Raw genomic sequence first — 25,646 nt, forward strand, 5'->3', positions numbered from 1 at the left:
AATTTGCATTGATATTTTAGTTACTTGCATTTGTAGGAAAATTAATTTTTTTTTAAATAATTAATGTTTAACAGTTTAAACATAACAGCTTGTAATTTTTCTCTGCTTTTTCTTTTACTTAAAGATTCTTAAGATACATTCTCACAAGAAAAAATTACAATAAGAAATCAAAAGCCAGTGAATCATGTAAAATTAGTTTGATCTTTTGTATTTTTGCTTTTTGACTAGTTTGATTTTCTTTCATCCCTAAACAAATGGTGTCCTGTAAAGTTAATGTGATCAAACATCTACTAATTTTTGGGAAAAACCAAAACTCTCTGGATCATGAAGATCTCATATTCCACGATATCCCCTTACGAGCTCCAAGAATCAACTTCAGCAATTTCCGTGGTAGAGTCGTCATTATAGAACACATCCACACTGCAAAGAATATATATATATATATATATATATAGAGAGAGAGAGAGAGAGAGAGAGAGAGAGAGAGAGAGAGAGAGGACCACTGCTTTTGGTTCTCTCTACCTTTTTAAGTGATTATAGCAATGTCATGATGCCATGTCCACAGGGATAACAAAGCCATAAACTCTCTCCCTAGCTTTCTTGGCCTAAACAAGGATTGAAGAAGACCACATATTCACATTTAGAATTGTATGCATAAACACAAATGTACAAACATGTGTGTGTCTGTAAATATAGAAGAAAAACTGTCAACTTACCTCTTCTTCCCAGTTTGTGCGAATGGTAACTAAGAGAAGACAAATTAATTGAACGAGCAGAGCACAAATGATTCCTAGCCAAAGCCCCTAACATACAGAAAATAACATGGAGATTGGAGATTACCCTTTTTCTTTTTCTTTGCAGTTAAGTGAAAACGGCAAAGGGGAAGGGAGAGAGCCAATAGAAAGGGGCACTACTAAAAGTAGGTAATTTTCTTATTAAAAGAATAAAAGAGAAATTACCTTCCCACCCAAGTGTAAGACAAAAGCCATCAAAATAGCAGATGGAATTCCCACAAGATAATATGATCCAAGATTTATAAATGCACCGATCTTCTGCCACCCACATCCTCTAGCAGTTCCTGAATGATCAAATTTAAAATTTAAATGAAATAGGAATAAAAACTGACTGATATAATCTAAATGATCAAAATATATACATAACAAAAAATAGCTTCGAAATTACGTTATATCTTCCTCATATACCTAATAAATGTATAAATTATTATAAAATTTTGTTCTTGTGAAATTAACATCCATCGTACTTGCAAGATTTTATATAAAAAAACTCATATAAAATGATATTGTGATTGTGTTTCACTTATTTGTCTTCTATTTTTGTACATATCAAGAACCTTAAAGGACTTTTTTGGTTAAGGATAATATGGTAAAGATAGAAGTTAAGGGAACCTGAGAGAACACTCTGGAGGGCGTCCACAAAGTTTGATACTGCAAGAATGGGCGTCATAGCTGCTACACGTTTAACAACTTGTATTTCACTGCTATAAGCATAGCCCCAGAAATCTTTTATCAGTATCAAAACTGAGGCAACCAAAGATCCCTCGGCAATGGCTATCATTAGCACTACACATACCGCCAAACGTGCAGCTACTGGATGTCCGGCTCCTAATTCGTTTGATACCCGAGTGCTGGAAAATTAGACATTGAAGAAATTCATTTATGAATTTGAGTAATGATGTGAAACAAAGGGTTTTAATTTGGTTTTTCCCAGTTTCAAAATCACTTCTAACCTTCTTTTCAGTTTGCAATTTACCAAGAAGTTGCCAGAAATTCCATAAAAATCAAGTGTAAGCATACTAATTTGTATTATCAAAGTCATTTACTTAATAAGCATTGAAAAACTGCTGTAAAGAAATCAGTAATCCCCTAAAAGTTAGAAGCATCAGAGAGAAACCAATCTAGGAAGTAGTATCACAAGTTATTTTGCATAATTCACCTGACTGCAGCACTGAGACCGAAGGGGATCATCCAGATTAGGGATGAAGTGTTATGACTGCAGGAAAAAAAAAAAAAGATATTTGGTGAGAAAAAAAATCAAAAACTCATCAAATAACATCTTAATAAGCTGCAAGCTTGATTTAAAACGTTCAGGAAGTCAATACAGATACTAACCAGATAGAAAGCACAGATGTTTCTAATTCTGGATGAGGAAGAAGGCCTGATAACAGAACCATCATTTCAAAAGACCACATTTCTAAGCTGTTCAATATAAAAAAAAATTGCATTAAAATCTATGGATATAGTATCTGTCAAAAGTATATATACTGGCTCTTGGAATGAAAACAGAAAGCCCATGCTCATGACTTCCTGTAGCTGAGGCAATAATTAATGCATGTAAAATATAATTATTATTTGCAGTTTGTACTACTTCAAATTACAAGCATTCTTTCCTTAGGCTATGGTGGAAAAATCTACTAATTTTGTTTTTGTAGGATTTATTTATAAATCAATATTTAGTTAATTGATTTTTTGAGAATGCGTTGGTCTAAATTCTAATACAATTTATGCTATTTTCTAATTGAATTAAAAGTGAATTTAAACATGAATTTCATAAAATTTATGAATTTATTCTAAAGATCAATCAACGAGTTCAACAAGAAATGTCATATTTACCAGACCATAATAGTGGACGGAATACCGAGTCTAAGAAAGACGGAAATGTCATACAAGGCCTCCTTTGAGAATCCTGTCCAAGTTTTCGAGCAAGAGGAAGAGAACTTGACATAAAATGCCAATAATAGCACATTAATCCAATACGAGATTGCATTAGCCACTGCAGCTCCTTTATTTCCGAGACCAGATTTGAATACCAAAACCCAGCATGTAAATATATGCAGTAGAGTTGTGATTCCAGAAAATAACATAACAGGGAATACAATATTCTGGGTTTGTAAGAATCTGACAAGGCACATGAGTAGACCATATGCAAAAATACTCGGAATCATGAAACGGGCATATATGCCTGCTTCTTCGGATATATCTCGATTTTGGCCAAAAAAAATTAGGATTGATCGTGTGTTCGCCCATATAATTGCTAAAGGTATGCTAACAATTGAAAGAACTATCATGGCTCTTTGCATATGTATGCCAAGCATACGGTACTGTTTTGCTCCATATGATTGACCACATAAGGTCTCCAGTCCACATGCCATCCCAAGCTAGTCATGCCAACAAAGAAGAATGTATTACATTTTAAGTCAATACATATCCAACATCATATAAAGTATTATTATAATTTCTTCATCACTAAGTCATAATACAAATCCATGTAATTGAAAATATGAGTAAACCAAACTATCTAGAGTATATAATTTATAATTCAAACTTATGAATTATTAAGATTTAAAAATAAAATAAGGTCAAAGCAAAGGCAAATTATTCTAGGACCAAGAAATTTTCTTCAGAACATTTCAAACCTGTGAAAGTCAACTGGTGCTAATTTTACAAATTTGATAGTGAGAAACAACTAATCAGTATGAATAAAAAATGAAGTTCATATTTCTTTGTGCTTCTCTTTTGAATTTTTGCAAACACCTATTGTGCAATTTTACTTCACATGTAAATCTTATTGCTCGTCCAACCACAAAAAAATTACAGAGGTGGAAATAACTTAAACTTCCATCATCAGAACATTCAATAATATATCACAATTTGATAAGAAGCCACGAATCACTATCATCCAAAAACAGTAAGGATAGGAAAAATATAATGCATATACATGCGTGTATGTGTGTGTGTGGAGGAAGAAAGGAAAAACAACTGACTCACCAAGAAAGAAAAACCAGTAACAGAAGCAAAAGAAGTAGCCATGGAAGCACCAGAAAGAGCCAGCTCTCCAAGATGACCAACGAACATGACGGATATAACCTGCAAACAGAACTGTAATATACCCGAAGTAATTAAAGGCCCGGCCAGCATTAGTTGTTTCTTCACTTCTTCTAATATTAACCTCCTGTTTTCACCACTTCCCTGGTTTCCTTCACCAGCTCGAATCAATGGCGATTTTGGAGACCACGAGTTCTGGCCTGATTCTTTCTCCATTTTTTCTGCCTATACACAAAACCAATACTCAATGAATTCTTACCTACACTGAGATGTTATATACCTTTTTTGGAATTGCGATGTTATTTCGCCGAGATCTGAGAGTCATGTCGGCATCTATGTCAGTTTTTGTCTGTGTACATGCGCACATATAATCCTGAGCATGAAAGCTTTATTCTCACGAAACAATATAAGATTATGTATATATATATATATATATATGCTATTCCAATTATATTTTTCATTTTAAAATTAAAATTTAATTAAAAATTTTACTGATTATTTAATTAAAATTATTGATTTAAAAACTTTCTAAATTATATTTTATACGTAAAAATCTAATTAATATAAATAGGTACATAAATTAGGCACGTGTTTTCAACCCTAAATAATTTATAATTATCATTTACAAAAATTAATTTTAAAATTTTAAATAATTTGAAGTGTTGTTATTAAAAAAATAATTATTTAAATTTCAGTTTAAAAATAACTTCAAAGATAAGACACCTTTAAATTCATTTAAAATATATTAATTTAAAAAGGTAATTTATTTTCTTAAAATTATATAATAAGTTATTATGTTTTATTATCATGATTTTAACTTTTTTTAAAGTCGGTACGGGAGGATGCAAATATAAATATTATGTATTTAATTTTTAACTTCTGTTTAAAAATTTAAAAATAACCTTTTTATTAAAGGTTTATGATTACTTATATTTCACATCATTATAATTTATATTTTCATTTTATTAAATTTTGAAATGTATTTTATGTCTTCTACTTTATTAAGAAAAGAACGGTGAGTTAATATTATACATAAATTATGTTACAGTGTCCGCCTCTGTAGATCTATCTTGACGTTCGTAAACAATTTCATGCCATTTTTAAGTAGTGGGTCGAAATTCTTTTTTGTTTACGTGGAAAATTAATTTCTTTTTAAATATTAATATTTAACAGTTAAAAAATAACAGCTTATAATTAATACTATAAGTTTCAATTTACTTAATCTAATGTTTGAATATTAAAAATATATTTAGACTATCCCCTTACAAGCTCCAAGAATCAACTTCAGCAATTTCCGTGGTAGAGTCGCCATTATAGAACACATCAACACTGCAAAGAATATAATATATATATATATATATATATAGAGAGAGAGAGAGAGAGAGAGAGACCACTGCTTTTGGTTCTCTCTACCTCTTCAAATGATTATAGCAATGTCATGATGCCATGTCCACTGGGATACCAGAGCCATAAACTCTCTCCCTAGCTTTCTTGGCCTGAACAGGAATTGAAAAATACCACATATTCACATTTAGAATCATATGCATAAACACAAATGTACAAACATGTGTGTGTCTGTAAATATAGAAGAAAAAACTGTCAACTTACCTCTTCTTCCCAGTTTGTGCGTATGGTAACTAAGAGAAGACAAATTAATTGAACGAGCAGAGCACAAATGATTCCTAGCCAAAGCCCCTAACATACAGAAGATAACATGGAGATTGGGGATTAACCTTTTTCTTTTTTTTCTTTCTGTTTTTTTGCAGTTAAGTGAAAATGGCAAAGGGGATGATAGCCAATAGAAAGGGGCACTACTAAAAGTAAGTAATTTTCTTATTAAAAGAATAAAAGAGAAATTACCTTCCCACCCAAGTGTAAGACAAAAGCCATCAAAATAGCAGATGGAATTCCCACAAGATAATATGATCCCAGATTTATAAATGCACCGATCTTCTGCCACCCACATCCTCTAGCAGTTCCTGAATGATCAAATTTAAAATTTAAATGAAATAGGAATAAGAATTGACTCATGCAATCTGAAATAGCTCCAATAAATTATTATAAAATTCCATTCTTGTGAAATTAACATCCATTATATTTGTAAGCTTTTATAAGAAAAAATCATATGAAATGTTAGAACATCACTTATTGTGATTATCCTTCACTTATTTGTCTTCTATTTTCGTCAATATCAAGAACCTTAAAAGAATCTTTTGGTTAACGATAAAATAGTAAAGATAGAAGTTAAAGGGAACCTGAGAGAACACTCTGGAGTCCATCCACGAAGTTTGATACTGCAAGAATGGGCGTCATGGCTGCTACACGTTTAACAACTTGTATTTCACTGCTATAAGCATAGCCCCAGGCATTTTTTATCACTATCAAAACTGATGCAACCAAAGTTCCCTCGGCAATGGCTATCATTAGTACTACACATACTGCCAAACGTGCAGCTACTGGATGCCCAGCTCCTAACTCGTTTGATACTCGAGTGCTGCAAAATTACACTTTGATGAAATTGAGTTGTGAATTTGAGTAATGATGTGAAACAGAAGGTTCTAATTTGGTTTTTCCCCAGTTTCAAAATCATTTCTAACCTTCTTCTTTCAGTTTGCAATTTACGAAGAAGTTGCCCACAATTCCATAAAAATCAAGTGTAAGCATACTAATTTGTATTATCGAATTCATTCACTTGATAAACATTGAAAAACTGCTGTAAAGAAATCAGCAGTCTCCTAAAAGTTAGTAAAATTAGAGAGAAACCAATGTAGAAAGCATCACAAGTCATTTTGCACAATTCACCTAACTGCAGCACTGAGACCGAAGGGGATCATCCAAATGAGGGATGAAGTGTTAAGACTGCAGGTACAAAAAGATTTTTGGTCAGAAGAAAATAAAAAAGGCATCAAATAACTTCTTAATAAGCAGCAAGCTTGATTAAAAAAGTTCAGGAAGTTAATACAGATACTAACCAGATAGAGAGCACAGATGTTTCTAATTGTGGATGAGGAAGAAGGCCGGACAACAGAACCATCATTTCAAAAGACCACATTTCTAAGCTGTTCAACATGACAAAATTGCATTAAAATCTATTCAACATGACAAAATTGCATTAAAATCTATGTATATGGTATATATCAAAAGTATTTATACTGGCTCTTGGAATGAAAACATGAAGCCCATGCTCATGACTTTTTGTAATTGAGGCAATAATTAATACATGTAAATTATTATCAATTTTTGCAGCTTGACACGCATTCTTTCCTTAGGCTATGGTGGAAAAATATCTAGTAATTTTATTTTTGTATAATTTATTTGTAAATCAAAATTTAGTTAATTGATTTTTTGAGAATACATGGGTCTAATTCCTAATACAATTTATACTATTTTCTAATTGAATTAAGAGTGGATTTAAACATGAATTTTATAAAATTTATGAATTCATTCTAAAGATCAATCAAGGAGTCCAAAAAGAAATGTCAAATTTACCAGACCATAACGGTGGATGGAATACCAAGCCTAAGAAAGACAGAAACGTCGTACAAGGCCTCCTTCGAGAATCCTGTCCAAGTTTTCAAGCAAGAGGAAGAGAACTTGACATAAGCTGCCAATAATAGCACATTAATCCAATATGAGATTGCATTAGCCACTGCAGCTCCTTTATTTCCCAGACCAGATTTGAATACCAAAACCCAGCATGTAAGTACATGCAGTAGAGTTGTGATTCCAGAACATAGCATAACTGGGAATACAATGTTCTGGGTTTGCAAGAATCTGACAAGGCACATGAGTAGACCATATGCAAAAATACTCGGAATCATAAAACGGGCATATATGCCTGCTTCTTCGGATATATCTCGATCTTGGCCTAAAAAAATTAGAATTGATCGTGTGTTTGCCCATATAATTGCTAAGGGTATGCTAAGAATTAAAAGAACAAACATGGCTCTTTGCATATGTATGCCAAGCATACGGTACTGTTTTGCTCCATATGATTGACCACATAAGGTCTCCAGTGCACTTGCCATTCCAAGCTAGTCATGCCAACAAAGAAGAATTTATTAAATTTTAAGTCAATTCATATCCAACATCATATAAAGTATTATTATGATTTCCTCATCACTAAGTCATAATACAAATCCATGTAATTGGAAATATGAGTAGAGTTAACCAAACTATCTAGAGTATTTAATTTATAATTCAAACTTATGAGTAACGAAGATTTAAAAATAAATAAGGTCAAAGCAAAGGAAAATTATCCTAGGACCAAGAAATTTTCTTCAAAACATTTCAAACCGGTGAAAGTTAAATACTGCTAATTTTACAAAGTTGACAGTGAGAAACAACTAATCAGTATGAATAAAAGATTAAGTTCATATTTCTTTGTGCTTCTCTTTTGAATTTTTGCAAACACCTACTATGCACACTACTTAGTTCATGTGTAAACTTTATTGATTTTCCGACCATATAAAATTACAAGGTGGAAATATCTTATTGAATAAAAGATTTAGTTGAAATTCGATAGTGAGAAACAACTAATCGGTATGAATAAAAAGATGAAATTCATGTTTCTTTGTGCTTCTCTTTTAAATTTTTTCAAACACCTACTGTGCAATATTTACTTTGCATGTAAATCCTATTGCTTACCCAACATAAAAAATTACAGAGGGTAGAAATGACTTAAACTTCCATCGTCAGAACATTCAATAATATATCACAATTTGACAAGAAGCCATGAATTATTATCATCCAAAAAGGGTAAGGATAGAAAAAATATAATGAATATAACATGCGTTCATGTGTGTGTGTGTGTGTGTGTGTGTAGAGGAAGAAAGGAGAAGCCATTGACTCACCAAGAAGGAAAAACCAGTTACAGAAGCAAAAGAAGTAGCCATGGAAGCACCAGAAAGAGCCAGCTCTCCAAGATGACCAACGAACATGACGGATATAACCTGCAAAGAGAACTGTAGTATACCGGAAGTAATTAAAGGCCCGGCCAGAGTTAGCTGTTTCTTCACTTCTTCTAATACTAGTCTCCTGTTATCACCACTTCCCTGGTTTTCTTCACCGGTTCGAATCAATGGCGATTTTAGAGACCACGAGTTCTGGCTTGATTCTCTCTCCATTTTTTCTGCCAATACACGACGCCAATACTCTCCGAACAAGAACCTACAGTGAGATATTATACTAACTTTTGGGAATTGCGATGTTATTTAGCCGAGATCTGATACTCACAGTCAGCATCTATACCAGTTTCTGTGTGTATTTATGTACGCATATATATAACCCCGAGCATGGAAGGCTGTTTGTCTCAGAAGTATGTAATTAGAATTAGTGATTTATTTTTTAAAATTATATTCTATATGTAAAAATGTAATTAAAATAAATATGTAGGACGAGCGTGCCAAACTTACCGACAAGGCGGGGCGCGAATCCTTGATTCATACCTGGACTAACATTCATGAACTCAACACGAAAAATGCTTGGCCCACAAATTATTAGGCACGTGTTGAATTTACAATTATCTCATACTAAAATTAATTTTAAATAATTTGAAAAGTACAGTTATTTCAAAAAAAATATATATTTACAAGTGTCGAAAAGAAATGAATTATTAATATTTTAATTATTATTGTTGTATCGTAGATTGAATGGTGTCTGGTTTGATATTGAATAGAAGAAGAGGTAAAAAGAGAAATGTACTCACATGGGCAAAAGGAACTTTTCCTGCTCTTAAGAAAAACTTTTCAGAGTGAAGAAGTTGGATTAAACTACTACTCTTATTTATAAAAAGGAAATGAATGGTGCCGAAAAACACATTCAAGCCAAGGAAAAGAAAAATTAAAAACAAAAAGGTGATTGTCTTAAAAAAAAAAAAGAGAGAGAGAGAGAGAGAGGAAAGCCAAGAGAGAAGGAAGAAAAAAGTATATATATATATATATATATAAGTTCGAGTGCAGGTCAAGAGAAGAAGACAAAATGGTTGTCATTCTCTCTCATAACTGATAATATCACTGGTATCATCTATTTTATCTTTCATAGAAAAAGTTGCAAAGAAAAAAAGAAAATTTGTTCTAAATTTAATTCTTGATGGATTATTTTGCATTTATTTCTGTTAATAATAAATTTTATTCGAAGATTAAACTGTAATTTTTTTCGTTCATACTGAAATATTTTTATATAAAATATTGTATGTATTTAATTTTATAATTATTATTTTTATTCGATTATACATTAATTTAATTTAAAATTATTGTTATTAGTTTTTACTAATTAATTTAGAATTATTTTAATTTATACAAATTACATCTCTATTCGCGATTCAAATAGTATCAGAATTCACTAACAGACTAAAAAATCTTTCAAGAAAAAGCAGAAGATGACAGACACGACGTGTTACCTTAAATGAATTACGTACCATTATGTTTATCTTTTGTATTTTTGCTTTAAGTTGTTTGATTTTCTTTTATCCTTCAACAACTAGTGTCCTCTAAAGTTAATGTGATCAAACATATATTAATTTTGAGGAAAGACAAAAACTCTATGGATCTTGGAGATCTCATATTACACTCTCGTTTGAGTCAATTGGGCGCCAAACAATAACGCAATATCCCCTTACAAGCTCCAAGAATCAACTTCTTGCAATTTCCACTCTAAAACACATTAATACTGCAAAGTATATATATATATATATATATAGAGAGAGAGAGAGAGAGAGAGAGACCACTGCTTTTGGTTCTCTCTACCTCTTCAAGTGATTATAGCAATGTCATGATGCCATGTCCACTGGGATACCAGAGCCATAAACTCTCTCCCTAGCTTTCTTGGCCTGAACAGGAATTGAAAAATACCACATATTCACATTTAGAATCATATGCATAAACACAAATGTACAAACATGTGTGTGTATGTAAATATAGAAGAAAAAACTGTCAACTTACCTCTTCTTCCCAGTTTGTGCGAATGGTAACTAAGAGAAGACAAATTAATTGAACGAGCAGAGCACAAATGATTCCTAGCCAAAGCCCCTAACATACAGAAAATAACATGGAGATTGGAGATTACCCTTTTTCTTTTTCTTTGCAGTTAAGTGAAAACGGCAAAGGGGAAGGGAGAGAGCCAATCGAAAGGGGCACTACTAAAAGTAAGTAATTTTCTTATTAAAGGAATAAAAGAGAAATTACCTTCCCACCCAAGTGTAAGACAAAAGACATCAAAATAGCAGACGGGATTCCCACAAGATAATATGATCCAAGATTTATAAATGCACCGATCTTCTGCCACCCACATCCTCTAGCAATTCCTGAATGATCAAATTTAAAATTTAAATAAAATCAGAATAAGAATCTGACTAATACAATCTGAATGATCAAAATATATATATACATAACAAAAACTTATTCTAATTTTATGTTATATTTTGCCGGTTACCTAATAAATATATAAATTATTATAAGATTCTGTCTTTGTGAAATTAACATCCATTCTACTTGAAAGATTTCTTTTGAAGAAATCATATAAAATGTTAAAACATCACTTATTGTGATTTTGTTTTGCTTATTTGTCTTCTACTTTTGTTAATATCAAGAGCCTGAGAAAAATGTTTTGGTTGAGGATAATATAGTAAAGATGGAAGTTAAGGGAACCTGAGAGAACACACTGGAGCCCATCCACAAAGGTTGATACTGCAACAATGGGCATCATGGCTGCTATACGTTTAACAACTTGTATTTCACTGCTATAAGCATAGCCCCAGATATTGTGCATCGATATCAAAACTGATGCAACCAAAGTTCCCCCGGCAATGGCCGTCATTAATACTACACGTACCGCCAAACGTGCAGCCACTGGATGCCCAGCTCCTAATTCGTTTGATACCCGAGTGCTACAAAATTACATATTGAAGAAACTGAGTTGTGAATTTGAGTAATGATGTGAAACAAAGGGTTTTAATTTGGTTTTTCCCTGTTTCAAAATCGTTTATAACCTTCTTCTTTCAGATTGCACTTTAGTAAGAAGTTGCTCATAATTCCATAAAAATCAAGTGTCAGCATACTAATTTTTATTATCAAATTCATTCACTTAATAAACGTTTAAAACTGCTGTAAAGAAATCAGTAGTCTCCTAAAAGTTAGAAGCATCAGAGAGAAACCAATCTAGAAAATATCACAAGTCATTTTGCACAATTCACCTAACTGCAGTACTGAGACCGAAGGGAATCATCCAAATTACAGATGAAGTGTTAAGACTGCAAGGAAAAAAAGATATTTGGTGAGAAAATAATAAAAGAGCTATCAAATAACACCTTAATAAGCTGCAAACTTGATGAAAAAACTTCAGGAAGCCAATACAGATACTAACCAGATAGAGAGCACAGATGTTTCTAATTCTGGATGAGGAAGAAGGCCAGATAACAGAACCATCATTTCAAAAGACCACCATTCCAAGCTGTCCAACACGATAAAATTGCATTGGAATCTATGTATATGGTACATATCAAAAGTACATATATTGGCTCTTGGAATGAAAACAGGACAGCCTATGCTCATGACTTTCTGTAATCGAGGCTATAACTAATACATGTAAATTATAATTATTTTTTTGCAGTTTGTACTACAAATTACACGCATTTTTTTCTTAGGCTACGGTGGAAAAATCTACTAATTTTTTGTTTTTGTAGGATTTATTTGTAAATCAATATTTAGTTAATTGATTTTTTAACAATCCATTGATCTAATTTCTAATACAACTTATACTATTTTCTAATTAAATTAAGAGTGGATTTAAACATGAATTTTATAAAATTTATGAATTCATTCTAAAGATCAATCAAAGAGTCCAAAAAGAAATGCTATATTTACCAGACCATAACGGTGGATGGAATACCGAGCCTAAGAAAGATGGAAATTTCGTACAAGGCCTCCTTCGAAAATCCTGTCCAAGTTTTCGAGCAAGAGGAAGAGAACCTGACATAAGATGCCAATAATAGCACATTAATCCAATACGAGATTGCATTAGCCACTGCAGCTCCTTTATTTCCCAGACCAGATTTGAATACCAGCACCCAGCATGTGAGTATATGCAGTAGAGTTGTGATTCCAGAACATAACATAACAGGGAATACAATGTTCTGGGTTTGCAAGAATCTGACAAGGCACATAAGTAGACCGTATGCAAAAAGACTCGGAATCATGAAACAGGCATATATGCCTGCTTCTTCAGATATATCTCGATCTTGGCCTAAAAAAATTAGAATTGATCGTGTGTTTGCCGATATAATTGCTAAGGGTATGCTAACAATTAAAAGAACAAACATTGCTCTTTGCATATGTATGCCAAGCATACGGTACTGTTTTGCTCCATATGATTGGCCACACAATGTCTCCAGTGAACTTGCCATTCCAAGCTATTCATGCCAACAAGGAAGAATTTATTAAATTTTAAGTCAGTTCATATCCAATATCATATAAAGTATTATTATGATTTCTTCATCACTAAGTCATAATACAAATCCATGTACTTGGAAATATGAGTAGAGTTAACCAAATTACTTAGAGTATATAATTTATAATTCAAACCTACTGAGTAATTAAGATGCAAAAACAAAATAAGGTCATAGCAAAGGCAAATTACCCTAGGACCAAGATATTTTCTTCAAAACATTTCAAACCTGTGAAAGTTAATTAGTGCTAATTTTACAAATTTGATAGTGAGAAACAACTAATCAGTCTGAATAAAAGATGAAGTTTTGTGCTTCTCTTTTGAATTTTTGAAATACCTACTGTGCAGACTACTTACTTCACATGTAATCTTATTGATTATCCAACCATATGAAATTACAGGGGTGGAAATATCTTACTGAATAAAAGATGAAATTGAAACTTGGCAGTGAGAAACAACTAACCGGTATGAATAAAAGATGAAATTCGTGTTTCTTTGTACTTCTCTTTTGAATTTTTTCAAACACCTACTGTGCAATATTTACTTCACAATTAAAAAAGAAAAAATCACAGAGGTGGAAATAACTTAAACTTCCATCATCAGAACATTCAATAATATAATCATTATCATCCAAAAACAGTAAGGATAGAGAAAATATAATGGATCTACGTGCGTGTATGTGCATGTGGGGGAAGAAAGGAAGAGCCATTGACCCACCAAGAAGGAAAAACCAGTTACAGTAGCAAAAGAAGTGGCCATCGCAGCACCAGAAAGAGCCAGCTCTCCAAGATGACCAACAAACATGACAGATATAACATGCATACAGTACTGTAATATGCCCGAAATCATTAAAGGCCCGGCCAGCCTTAGCTGTTTCTTCACTTCTCCTAATATTTGCCTCCTGTTTTCCCCACTTCCCCGGTTTTCTTCACCGGCTCGAATCAATGGCGATTCTAGAGACCACGAGTTCTGGCTTGACTCTCTCTCCATTTCTTCTGCCTATACACGACGCTAGCGCTCCATGAACAAGCACCTACACTTGGATTATATACTACGTTTGAGGAATTGAGATATTATTTCGCCGAGATCTATAGTCATGTTAGCACCTCTGTCAGTTTCTGAGTCTACATGCACATATAATTCTGAGCATGAAAGCCTGATTCGTTGAAAATAATATATATATATATATATATATATATCTGTATGCCACACATTATGTTTCCATTTTAGAATTAAAATTTAAATAAAAATTTTACTGATTATTTAATTAAAATTAGTGATTTGAAAATTTTATAAAAGTATATTTTATATGCAAAAATATAATTAAAATAAATATGTAATTATAAAATACGTGGATTTACAGTCATGAACTCAACACGTAATTATATCGTACAAAAATTAATTTTAAAAATTTAAATAATTTGAAAAATATAGTAATTCAAAAAAATAAATAACTTAAATTAAATTAATTATATCAAAATCAAACATATTAATTTTATGAAAATTATTTTTATAATGATTATAGAATGTGATAGTATATTTTTATTACTATTTGTTAATGAATTTACTAACAAACAAATTTTATAATTAAATAAAACTTAGAACAAAACAAAATTAAAATAATAAGAGAAGAGATTGAATAGAAAGATTGTCCCATGTAAATAAAAAATTTTAACTCAACACTCGTGATATTACTTCTATTAATTAATAATAATTAATGGTTGAAATGAACAAGAGCAGTAGCTTGGCTAGCATTATAGTATTAACTATTAATAGAATATAAAATATATATAATAAGGTTACATGTTTCTAGAAATTAATAATTTCCCTTTTTCAAAATTCCAATGTGATGAAATTTAAAATTAATAAAACAATAATTCTTAAAACTTTAATAAAGTTCAAACATAATATTTTAAATTTTTTTTAAAACATTAATTTTTATCATTTCACCTTATATTTTTATTCTCCTTAAATTAAATTAAATTAAATTATATATATGTGTGGGTGTATATATTTGGAGAACAGTTACTATATTAACTAAGATATGTACAATTTGATTCCAAATTTCAAAAACAAATTCAAAAAAGAAGCTATTAACTTATATAGTAGATAATAAAATTTTACTCTAGTTTATAAATTCTTATGAATATTATACTTAATTAATTTAAATTGCAAATTAAAATTAGTTGTTAAAATTAAATAATTTATGAGTAAAAATTACATAAAACTTTTAACCCATTTAAATAGTAAGACTATTTTGTTTTTTGATAATCAAAATTTAAAATAATATAATGTCACAAAATAGAACTAAAACTTATCTTCTAAAGAATGATGCAATATCATTTGCCACCAAGATAAGTATTATCATGTTGGTTCTTATAATAAGTACTTATTATAAAAGAATAATATAATAAATCAATCTTAGATTAAAAGATTGAGAAAATAAATTGTAAAAGTCCATGGCTAAAGGAAATGAAAATATTGAATTATATCAAGTATAAGCATAAATAATTTAGAATCTAGGGTTTATGTTCCTTACGCAATAAATTAGAATGTCTAATAAGGTTAGTAGAATATTCATTTTACAGCAGTTCATAATAATGGAATAAATAGTTAAAACAAACAAAATAAAAATCCTATTAGGTTAACCTCCGCTCGGCAACTCTGATGGAGTCCGGGAGGTAACTTTTATTCGTAACTCTCATGTTGTTCAGGATCTGCATTTTGATCTTCCTGATATGAAATTGTTAAATAAAGAGGAATGAACTACACTAGTTTAGTAAAAATATCACACTTATCACAGATATGGAGAACCGAATGTTGGTAAAAAATCATAAAACAACCAATGGAGTCATTTACTTTCTTAAATAAATTTATTTAACATAAAAATCATTATTTCATACTTACCCATATGAGTTTTCAAAACTAACCTATGAAAACAATAACTCGAATAACATTTTGATTTCATATCCAAATGAGCAATAATAACAACTTACCTTCTTACTTGCTTACCAGTACCTCTGGGGGCCCATAGAGATCTTCCCTACGCGTGGACCCAATACCCAAATTATTGATTAACTGTCGTTCCTATACCCCGTCCGGTAATAGGCACCAAATATGTCACCGTCTCAATACTCCGTCCGATATGATGGTTAACTATACCTCACAACCCTTTTCGATATGGGACTTCTCAGCTCCGTACGACTGAGTTAATGTTCACGGTAGAATTTTTTCATGTACCGGGTACGTCTACCCTTTCTCAGAGTACCCAGTAAGCCTTTCATACATAGATTCACATCATCAAACCATCACCAATCGCATACCAACATCTCATTCTATATTTATAGATCAATAGAATGACATTTAAGCGGACAATATAAATTTATACTTTAACCATTAAAAAAACGTAATTAAGAAATTTATCTCAAATCAGTCAATATATGAAAATAAACTGTTAGACAATTAATAAATGAGAAAACAGTTTAAATAATAAATTAAAATGCATGTGGTAAGCAAATCGAATAGCCTAACAATAATTGAGCAGTGCGGATAAATAAGCAATTATATATTGACTAGTTTTTGCTCCACTGATGACTTGTAATTAATTTTAGAGTTTTTTTAATTTTCACAAGCACAGTATTATTGATTATTAAGCTTCAATTTACCATAACAGAAAAAAAAAGGTGAGAGATTCTTACCCTGGATCGATGTTCGAAATACCATACTTTTCATTGTGCTTTTTGGCGGTTCTTAGGTTTCCTGAATTTTTTCTGCGAACATTAAAAATGTTTGTCACGTATCTAAAAATACCCTAAAAGGTTAAAATAGACATTTTAAAACTTTTTCAGCCAATTTAGGGTTCCAGCACAGCGGCGCTACCGTGTTTCGGCGTCGGCTCCACCGCCAACGGGGGTGGTCCCTCTCGACCTGGCCGTTTTCACCCAGTTTTGGCCGACTTTATTTGAAAACCTGCGAAAAATCAAGCTAGGGTGCCTCTGTTGGCCGAAAAAGGCAAAAACCGAAACTTTACTAGCAGGAGGGTCTCCAGGTACGGCGGCTCAATCGTTCCTCCTTCGCGGTCGGGGTTCTCCTTCGGCTAACCTGCACCAAAAAAGGACGATAAATACAAAGATTAAAAAATTGTGGGAAACGGGAAACGAAATAGGGCTCATCGTAGAGGGTTTTAAATTTTGGTCACGGTAGCTCGGCCGAGCTTTACTCATGTTTTCCATCTCACTCATCAATCTTTCGACTTCGATATGGGCATATGGAGATTCAAAATTGAATTTCAAATGGAGGAGAGGAAAATCCTACCTTTTCGGCATTAGTGGTGGCTCCAGTGCGACGGCGATAGTGGTCGATCTGCTTCTCCGTCGTTTGGTTCTTTTTCTGGCCACCCTTCTTCTCCTTCTTCGGTCACTCTTCTTTCGGCTAGGGTTTTGGTTCCCTGAGAAGAAAAGTTTAAATACCCTTCTCCATTCGATCCAGGCCGTTTGTTCGGGTCGATGTGGAGCGAGGAGAGTCATCCTATTGTTGCCTGTTTAGGCTGATCATGTGTGCGAATCAGGACCGTCCATCACGAATAATCCCGTCCATCCGATCGCGTCCAAAAAGAAAACATATTTGGGCTATTCATGAGCGCGAGATGCGATCTAGATCGTTGGATTACTGAGGCACGCAGATCGCCCCCATGGCCATATTTTTTTTTATGATTTTACCCTATGTTTTTAATTTTTCTTTTAAAAACACTCCCTCTTATTCACAGTTTCTCTATTTTTTTTAAAATTATTTTTAATTTCATCTCTAAGTCCATTTTTCTCAAAAATTTCACAAAAACTAAAATAAAATTGAAATTAAATAGTTTTAAGATATTATTTTATTAATTATAAAATTATCTCAAATCAAATTTTTGGGAGAGGGTGTTACATAAATAGCATATAGAATATATTATAAATAGCATATAAGAAAATTTATTTCAATTTTTATTTTGAAATTTTTTAAACATAAAATAATGGAAAGGTTAGGTTAATTGTTTTAACTTAATTCCTGTATAGTTAATAGATTATTTTTTAGATTAAAAATAATAGAAATAGACATTAACATCATCTGAGTTAAATAATCATCATTTTTAAACCCTATTGACATCTAATTATGAAACAAAATTACACAATTCATTGAAAGTAATTATTATACGAGTCACTTTTTTTAACCATTATATCTAATCTCTTTTATATTGCATGGTTAATTTCAATTTTTAACTATAATAAATATAATGTGGAAAAATTAGAGGTCACTTAAGCACGTTTGGGAGGAAAAAAAAATTTTTTTCTTATACTCTCTCTCTCCCTCTCCTTTTCTTAATTTTTAATTCAATGACAATAATAATAAAAATTTTAAAGAGTCCATTAACATCTTCTTCCATGTGGCATTGATGGCTGGCTCCATACCCAAAAGTGTTTGGTTCCTAACTGCTTTTTTAGTTATGAAAAGTTCATTTCACAATTTACAGTGATGCCTCCTACCTAGGGTTGGGTTGTATTCTGATGCAGCATGGGAATGTCATAGCCTATGGGTTCGGGCAGTAGAAGAGTCATGGAAAAAAATTACCCCACCCACAATTTAGAACTTGCCGCGATTATCCACGCCCTGAAAACTCGGCGCCATTACTTGTATGGAGAGACTTTTCAGATCTATATCGACCACAAGAGCTTGAAACACATATTCACTCAAAAGGATCTCAACATGCGTCAGAGACAATGAATATAACTCCTCAAGGACTATGATTGCAACATTTTGTATCACCCGGGTAAGGACAATGTGGTAGCCGACGCACTTAACAGAAAAAGTGCAGGTATGTTACATGTTTGGCCTACCTGACGGTTCAATCTGAGTTGATCCAGCGAATAAATGAAGCTCAATTCACCGATTTCACCCTATCAGCTCTTAAAAAATATGTAGAACAGGGAGTAAATTTTAAATTTCGAGTCTCTACCGATGGGTTGCTCAGATTTCAAGATAGGATATGTGTCCTATGTGACAATAAGCTAAAAAAGAACATCATGGCAGAGTCTCATAGCTCAAAGTTTATCATGCATCCCAAAAACACTAAAATATATCAAAGTACGTGACTCCGATTTTAGTGGAACGGGATGAAAAAAGAGGTAGCCGACTTTGTTTCCAAATGTCTAATGTATCAGCAGGTCAAGGCAGAGCATCAACACCAAGGCGGCCTACTTCAGCCATTACTGATTTTAGAGTTGATATGGAAACACATCACAATAGATTTCGTAACAGGATTGCTTAGGGTACGCTCAGGACATGATGTCATTTGGATAATTGTTGACCAACTCATCAAGTCTTCCCACTTCTTATCTATCAAGGTGACTGACCCATTGAAAAAGGTAGAAAGAATGTATATCCGGGAGATAGTTAGGTTACATAGAGTGCCCGTGACAGTAGTATCCGACAGGGACCTCAGGTTCACTTCTCGGTTCTGGTCTAGTTTTCAGCAAGTCATGGGAACGAAACTATCTTTTAGTACCGCATTCCACCCTCAGACCGATGGATAATCAGAAATGACGATCTGTACACTGGAGGATATGCTCCGAGCTTGTGTTTTTGACTTTGGAGGCCATTGGGATGATCATTTACTCTTAATAGAGTTCGTCTACAATAATAGCTACCAAGCAAGTGTCGGCATGGCTCCATACAAGGCGTTATATGGCCGCCCATGCAGATCGCCGATATGTTGGAAAGATGTAGGTGATAGAAAATTGTTCAGCTCAGATATTGTGGAGGAGACTACAGCCAAAATAGTTAAGATTAGGAAGAATAAATCGTTCCAATTTCACATAATTACATGTAAATTTAATTTATATAATTATACATATAAGATTAGTCGCACAAAATAATTTTCTTGCATTCATTATTTGGAATAATGTCATTATATATATATATATATGTAAATGTTAACAATGAAAGGGATGCTTGAATTTGCTGCCTAACGTTGACTTCTAAATTAGTACGGTGGCACGAATGCAATCTCTAAGAGTCCATAAGATTTTAGTACAATGTTTATTTACAATTCATGTACATTAATGAAGACAATATAGTGCAACTTTTCAACCTTAAATCCTTCTGCATTTTTCAAAGATCCTAAAAAATATTATCTACGATTAGATTTTAATATAATCTTCCAATTTAACTTGTCAATATTTATAATAAAAATATCATGTTTAAATTAATTCAAATTATAATTAATTACATGCTTCAAAATTGAGGGATTCCGCTGGCTTAGATTAGAAACTGAGATATCAATAAATTCGAATTCGACCTGCTCTTACAAAAAGTAAATTCAAAATTGTTTTAAAAAATTCGAAACGAGTTTGAATTTTTTTTTTTATATTTTTGAGTCGTATTGAATTTATAAGTTATTTGATTCTATTCGAACTCAATTGTTCATTGTATTATATTAACATAATTATAATTATATTTAATTAATTTATAATATATTTTATTTATTGATATAAATATATTTATATTTAATAGAATACAAAATTAATATATACATAACTGATCTGAGTTCAAATAAATTTTAAAATGTCAAGCCTGAATCCGAAGTGATCTACCCATTTTTTTCAAAATAAATTTATAAATGTTCAGAATCTTAAAGAAAATGAATTTATAATTTAAATGTGGAAGCGAATAATAGAGTTAGAGTTTACATTCCTTACACAATAGTTTAGAAAACCCAATGGCGCTATGAGAATGTCCCTTCTAAAAGACAAACGGTAATTAAAGAAAAACGAATTAATAAATATCATATGATAACCTTCACTAATACTTGAAGGGAGTCCGGGTGTTGACCTACTCACAACCCTATTGCTGATCAGAATCAGAATCTTAATTTTCGTAATCCGGTATAGTTAATGAAAGTGTGAGCTACACTAATCCAGTAAGAATATCACAATAATCATATATACGAAAAATTAAAAGTTGATAAAAATTAGAAATTTGATGTAAATTTATTTAATATAAAGAAAGTCATTTATTTCATACTTACGTAACGAGTTTTTCCAAAAATAACCTATAAAGACTCATATTCATATCACTTCTTATTTTCACGCATAAGATAATAGGAGACGATAACTTTTCCTTCTTAGCTACTTACTGGTATCCTTGAGGATCCATAGGGATGTCCATCTACTCATAAATTCAATATCCAATTTAAACAATTAACCGGTCGTCCCCATACTCCGTCCAGTAATGGGCACTAAATATTTCATCGCCTCGATACCTCGTCCGGTATGAGGGTGAAACATATCTCCCAAACCTTTCCAGTAAGGGATTTTTCAGCCTCATTTGACTGAGGTAACATTCACGGTATGATTCTCTATGTACCGGGCCAGTCTGTCATTTCCCTAAGTGCCCAGTAAGTCTTTCACATAGAGATTCCTATCAACAAAATCACCAACTACGTAAATCATTATCTCATACTACATTTATAGATCAATTAAATTATATTCATGCTGATAGTATATAGTCGAATAAACTAGATAAATCGATAAGGTTATAGAAAATATAAATTAGAACATACACCATATAATAACAAGCAAATAAAGTAGTACAAGAAAATAAATAGATAATCGTGAACTAACCGATTCCGACTCTATTAGTAACCTGTAATTACTTTTAGGGTTCTCTAATTTTTCATAAAAATACAAATTTATGTAGCGTTAAGCCTCAGTTTACCGTAATGGGAAATATGGTAACGGATCTTTACTCGAATCGGTGTTTTGAGAGTCGCACTGTCTACTACACCTCTTAACAGGTACCGAATTTCTTAAATTTTTTTTGTAGCGCCGGCTCCACCGCCCACAGTGGTGGTTTGCCTTGGCTTGGTTAATTTTGGCCGATTTTACACGTATTCCTGTAGAAAAATACATTAGGGGCCTCGGTTAGTCAAAAAATCACCAAAAACACTAAACCTACCAGCATGGGGTCATCGGGTGCGGCGACTCCGCTGGTTCTTCATCGCTGTTGGGGTTCCTTCTTCAGTTAACCTGTACAGAAAAGGACGGTGAGCACAATGATTAAAAAATTGCATGAAGTGGAAAGGGGCTCATCAGAGAGTTTTTGGATTTTAGCTGTCGCGGCTCTGCCAAATTTTACACGTAGTTTTTGGCTCATCCACAGTCCATCTTGCTCTGATTTGGCCACATGGATGCTCGAAATCGAATTTCGAGCGGGTAGGAGAAATTTTTACATTTTTTGGCGGCCGACGGTGGCTCTGGTGCGACGACGGTCGGCCTCCTTCTCCGGCACCTAGTTCTTCTTCTCCGAAGGGGGCTGGCGGCTAGGGTTTGGGCTCTCATGCGACGTGAAGTATTTATACCCATCCCACATCGATCTAGACCATTAATCATGATTGATCTCGTTCATCCGATCGTGCCTAAGGAGGAAGAATCCGGACCGTCCTTCGCAATTAATCACGATTGTCTGATCGTGCCTAATAGAGAAACGAATCCAGGTCATCCACGCGCGCGGAATCGATCTTGCGTCGTCCGATCATGAGGCACGCGGATCACCTGCATGACCTCCCGCGTGGCATCAATGTCAGCGTGTCTTACCACGCAGTGTGCTCCAGTTCGTCAGAGCTGTTGACAATGCAGTCTTACATGACCGAACTTTTCCTATTTTTACTCTAATCCCCTGTTTCTAATATTTCTTTCAAAAACACCTATCGAACTCAAATTTTTACCCATTTTTCCTAAAATTATTTTCAATTACATCCATAACCTATTTTTTTCAATAATTTAACAAAATTAATTTAATTTAATTTTCAAATAATTTTTTTTTATTTTTAAATTACCAAAATTGATCCTGGGTAAAATTTCGGGTCTGTGTCTTACAACTCTCTCCCCCTTAAAAAGAAATTTGGTCCTCAAATTTGTCGCCCTCTCACTTAGTCAAACAGTTGGGATACTAGACTTTTAAGTCTGATTTTAGCTCCTATGTGGCTTCTTTCTGTATACGATTCTGCCATATGACATTGACAAAGAAAATTTCTCTGTTGCAGAGTACTTTGCTTTTTTGGTCTACAATACCCACTGGTACCTCCTTATATGATAGATGCTCCTAGAGTGAAGGAAGCTCATAGGATAACATGTGTGAGATGTCTGAGTTGTACTTGTATATTATAGACACATTAAAGACATTATGGACCCTAGGTAGCTTTAGAGGTAGTGTTAGTTTGTAGGCAGTCGTATTAATCATGTCTAAGATCTCAAATGGCCCAATGAACCGGAGATTTGACTTCTCTCTCTTGTCAAGCCTACTGATTCTCTTGAAAGGAGAGACCTTGAAGAATACTTGATCACCTTTCTCAAATTCTAAATCCCTCCTCCAGGTGTCTGCATAACTTTTCTGCCTACTCTGAGTTATCTACCTATTGATTTTTTTGAAATGGGTGACTTTAAGGAATACTCAATCACCTTTTAAAAATTTGAAACCCCTCCTCTAAGTGTCTGCATAACTCTTCTATTTGCCATGAGCTGTCTGGATGTTCTTTATAATCTTAACTATCTTGATTGTAGTCTCCTCCACAAGATTTAGATCGAACAATTTTCTATTACCCACCTCTTCCTAACAGATCGACGATCTACATGGGCAGCCATACAATGCCTCGTACAGAGCCGTGTCGATACTTGTCAGGTAGCTATTATTGTAGACGAACTCTATTAAAGGTAGGTGATCATTCCAATAGCCCCCGAAGTTTAGAACACAAGCTCAGAACATATCTTCTAGTGCGTGAATCATCATCTCTGATTGTCCATCAGTCTGAGAGTGGAATGCAGTACTAAGGGATAGTTTTATTCTCATGACTTGCTGAAAATTAGACCAAAATCGAGAAGTAAACCTAGGGCCTCTATCGGATACTACTGTCACTGGCACTCCATGTAACCTAACTATCTCCCATATATACATTCTTGCTATCTTGTCCAAGGGGTTGGTCATCTTGATAGGTAAAAAGTGAGAAGACTTGTTGAGTCGGTCGACAATTACCCAAATGACATCATGTCATAAGCGTGCCTTAGGCAACCCTATCACGAAATTCATTGTGATATGTTCCCACTTCCACTTCGGGATCGGTAATAACTGAAGTAACTTGTCTGGGCATTAATGTTCTATCTTAATCTGTTAACATACTAGATACTTGAAAATAAAGTCAGCTACATCTCTTTTCATCCTACTCCACCAAAATTAAGATCGTATACTTTGATACATTTTAGTACTTTCAGGATGCATGATGAATCTTGAGCTATGAGTCTCTGTCATGATGTCCTTTTTCAATTCACCGCCACCCAGAACACACACCCTCTCTTGAAATTTGAGCAACCCATTGGTAGAAACTCAAAATTCTGAATTTACTCCATGTTCTGCATCATTCTTAGAGTTACTAGGGTCGAATCTGCAGATTAGATCTCTTTTATTCTCTGGATAAATTCAGGTTGCATAATTAGTTGGGGCAAGCATGTAACTCTTTTTAAGTCCAGAAATCGTATCTATTGTGCAGCCCTATTACCCTCTATTCTGAAACCATTAAGTGAGCTAACATACTTGTACTTTTTCTGCTGAGTGCATCAGCTACCACATTGCCATTGTTTAGGTGATACAAAATGTTGCAATCGTAGTCCTTGAGAAGCTCTATCCAATGCCTCTGACAAATGTTGAGATCCTTTTGAGTGAATATGTGCTTCAAGCTCTTATAGTCAATATAGATCTCAAAAATCTCTCCATATAAGTAGTAGTGTCAGGTCTTCAAGGTGTGGATAATATCAGTAAGTTCTAAGTCGTGGGTGGGGTAGTTTTTCTCATGACTCATTAATTATCTGGACCTATAGGCTATAATTTTCCCATGCTGCATCAGAACACAACCCAACCCCGGGTAAGAGACATCACTATAAATTGTATATCCACTTGTCCCACTCGATAAGGCCAACATGATCTTGAGTCCTGAAAGGCTCATTTTGCAAATCTCGTTCCACTCAAACTTAATGTTCTTCTTTGTGAATCAGGTCAAAGGAGCAGCTATGCTAGAAAATCCTTCCACAAACCTATAGTAATAACCTGTCATTCACAGAAAACTATGAATCTCCTTGATTGAAGTCAATTTTTTCCAACTAAGCACTATCTCAACTTTTTCGGGGTTCACTGATACTCCATCCCTTGATATAATGTGCTCTAGGAAGGTAGTCTACTCGAGACAGAACCCAAACTTACTCAATGTTGCATACAACTTCTTTTTTCTAAGAACTTGCAAAATTTAAGTCTAGTGGTGATCGTGTTTTTCTCTACTTTTTA

At 33.2% G+C, this 25,646-nt stretch overlaps 3 protein-coding genes across 4 annotated transcripts; all 3 read right to left on the reverse strand.

The window, feature by feature from the left end:
- Nucleotides 1-82: 82 nt before the first annotated feature.
- On the reverse strand, nucleotides 83-4,379 carry LOC110823562 (protein DETOXIFICATION 16-like). Of its 2 annotated transcripts, XM_022053963.2 has the most exons (9): nucleotides 3,786-4,379; nucleotides 2,631-3,175; nucleotides 2,130-2,216; nucleotides 1,954-2,010; nucleotides 1,407-1,645; nucleotides 960-1,078; nucleotides 717-803; nucleotides 523-605; nucleotides 83-420 (listed from the first exon to the last, which is right to left on the reverse strand). In XM_022053963.2, the coding sequence occupies exons 1-8, from the start codon at nucleotides 4,056-4,058 to the stop codon at nucleotides 546-548; spliced, it is 1,467 nt and encodes a 488-aa protein (XP_021909655.1). In that variant the 5' UTR covers nucleotides 4,059-4,379; the 3' UTR covers nucleotides 83-420; nucleotides 523-545. The 2 variants fall into 2 exon arrangements, with proteins under 2 accessions (XP_021909655.1, XP_021909654.1); XM_022053962.2 differs by having other exon boundaries at nucleotides 83-605; nucleotides 3,786-4,377.
- Nucleotides 4,380-5,015: 636 nt separating this feature from the next.
- LOC110823520 (protein DETOXIFICATION 16-like) lies at nucleotides 5,016-9,184 on the reverse strand. The gene is made up of 8 exons (XM_022053915.2): nucleotides 8,696-9,184; nucleotides 7,332-7,876; nucleotides 6,815-6,901; nucleotides 6,645-6,701; nucleotides 6,098-6,336; nucleotides 5,703-5,821; nucleotides 5,451-5,537; nucleotides 5,016-5,338 (listed from the first exon to the last, which is right to left on the reverse strand). The coding sequence occupies exons 1-8, from the start codon at nucleotides 8,966-8,968 to the stop codon at nucleotides 5,279-5,281; spliced, it is 1,467 nt and encodes a 488-aa protein (XP_021909607.1). The 5' UTR covers nucleotides 8,969-9,184; the 3' UTR covers nucleotides 5,016-5,278.
- Nucleotides 9,185-10,369: 1,185 nt separating this feature from the next.
- On the reverse strand, nucleotides 10,370-14,454 carry LOC110823284 (protein DETOXIFICATION 16-like). Its single transcript, XM_022053648.2, has 8 exons — nucleotides 14,001-14,454; nucleotides 12,704-13,248; nucleotides 12,204-12,290; nucleotides 12,034-12,090; nucleotides 11,489-11,727; nucleotides 11,027-11,145; nucleotides 10,784-10,870; nucleotides 10,370-10,671 (listed from the first exon to the last, which is right to left on the reverse strand). Exons 1-8 carry the CDS (start codon nucleotides 14,271-14,273, stop codon nucleotides 10,612-10,614), a joined length of 1,467 nt encoding a protein of 488 aa, XP_021909340.1. The 5' UTR covers nucleotides 14,274-14,454; the 3' UTR covers nucleotides 10,370-10,611.
- Between the last annotated feature and the right edge of the window lie 11,192 nt (nucleotides 14,455-25,646).

This window comes from Carica papaya, chromosome 9, assembly GCF_054855325.1.
Source record: "Carica papaya isolate Zhongbai chromosome 9, ASM5485532v1, whole genome shotgun sequence".
NCBI lineage: Eukaryota > Viridiplantae > Streptophyta > Magnoliopsida > Brassicales > Caricaceae > Carica > Carica papaya.

Coding starts and splice junctions, on each gene's coding strand:
- LOC110823562 (XM_022053963.2), bottom strand. CDS start 4,058: ATGGAGAAAGAATCAGGCCAGAACTCGTGGTCTCCAAAATCGCCATTG. Junction 3,176..3,785: donor TTACTGGTTTTTCTTTCTTG/GTGAGTCAGTTG, acceptor TGGCATGACTAG/CTTGGGATGGCATGTGGACT. Junction 606..716: donor GCACAAACTGGGAAGAAGAG/GTAAGTTGACAG, acceptor ATCCTTGTTTAG/GCCAAGAAAGCTAGGGAGAG.
- LOC110823520 (XM_022053915.2), bottom strand. CDS start 8,968: ATGGAGAGAGAATCAAGCCAGAACTCGTGGTCTCTAAAATCGCCATTG. Junction 6,702..6,814: donor ACATCTGTGCTCTCTATCTG/GTTAGTATCTGT, acceptor TTGTACCTGCAG/TCTTAACACTTCATCCCTCA. Junction 5,339..5,450: donor GCACAAACTGGGAAGAAGAG/GTAAGTTGACAG, acceptor ATTCCTGTTCAG/GCCAAGAAAGCTAGGGAGAG.
- LOC110823284 (XM_022053648.2), bottom strand. CDS start 14,273: ATGGAGAGAGAGTCAAGCCAGAACTCGTGGTCTCTAGAATCGCCATTG. Junction 13,249..14,000: donor TAACTGGTTTTTCCTTCTTG/GTGGGTCAATGG, acceptor TGGCATGAATAG/CTTGGAATGGCAAGTTCACT. Junction 10,672..10,783: donor GCACAAACTGGGAAGAAGAG/GTAAGTTGACAG, acceptor ATTCCTGTTCAG/GCCAAGAAAGCTAGGGAGAG.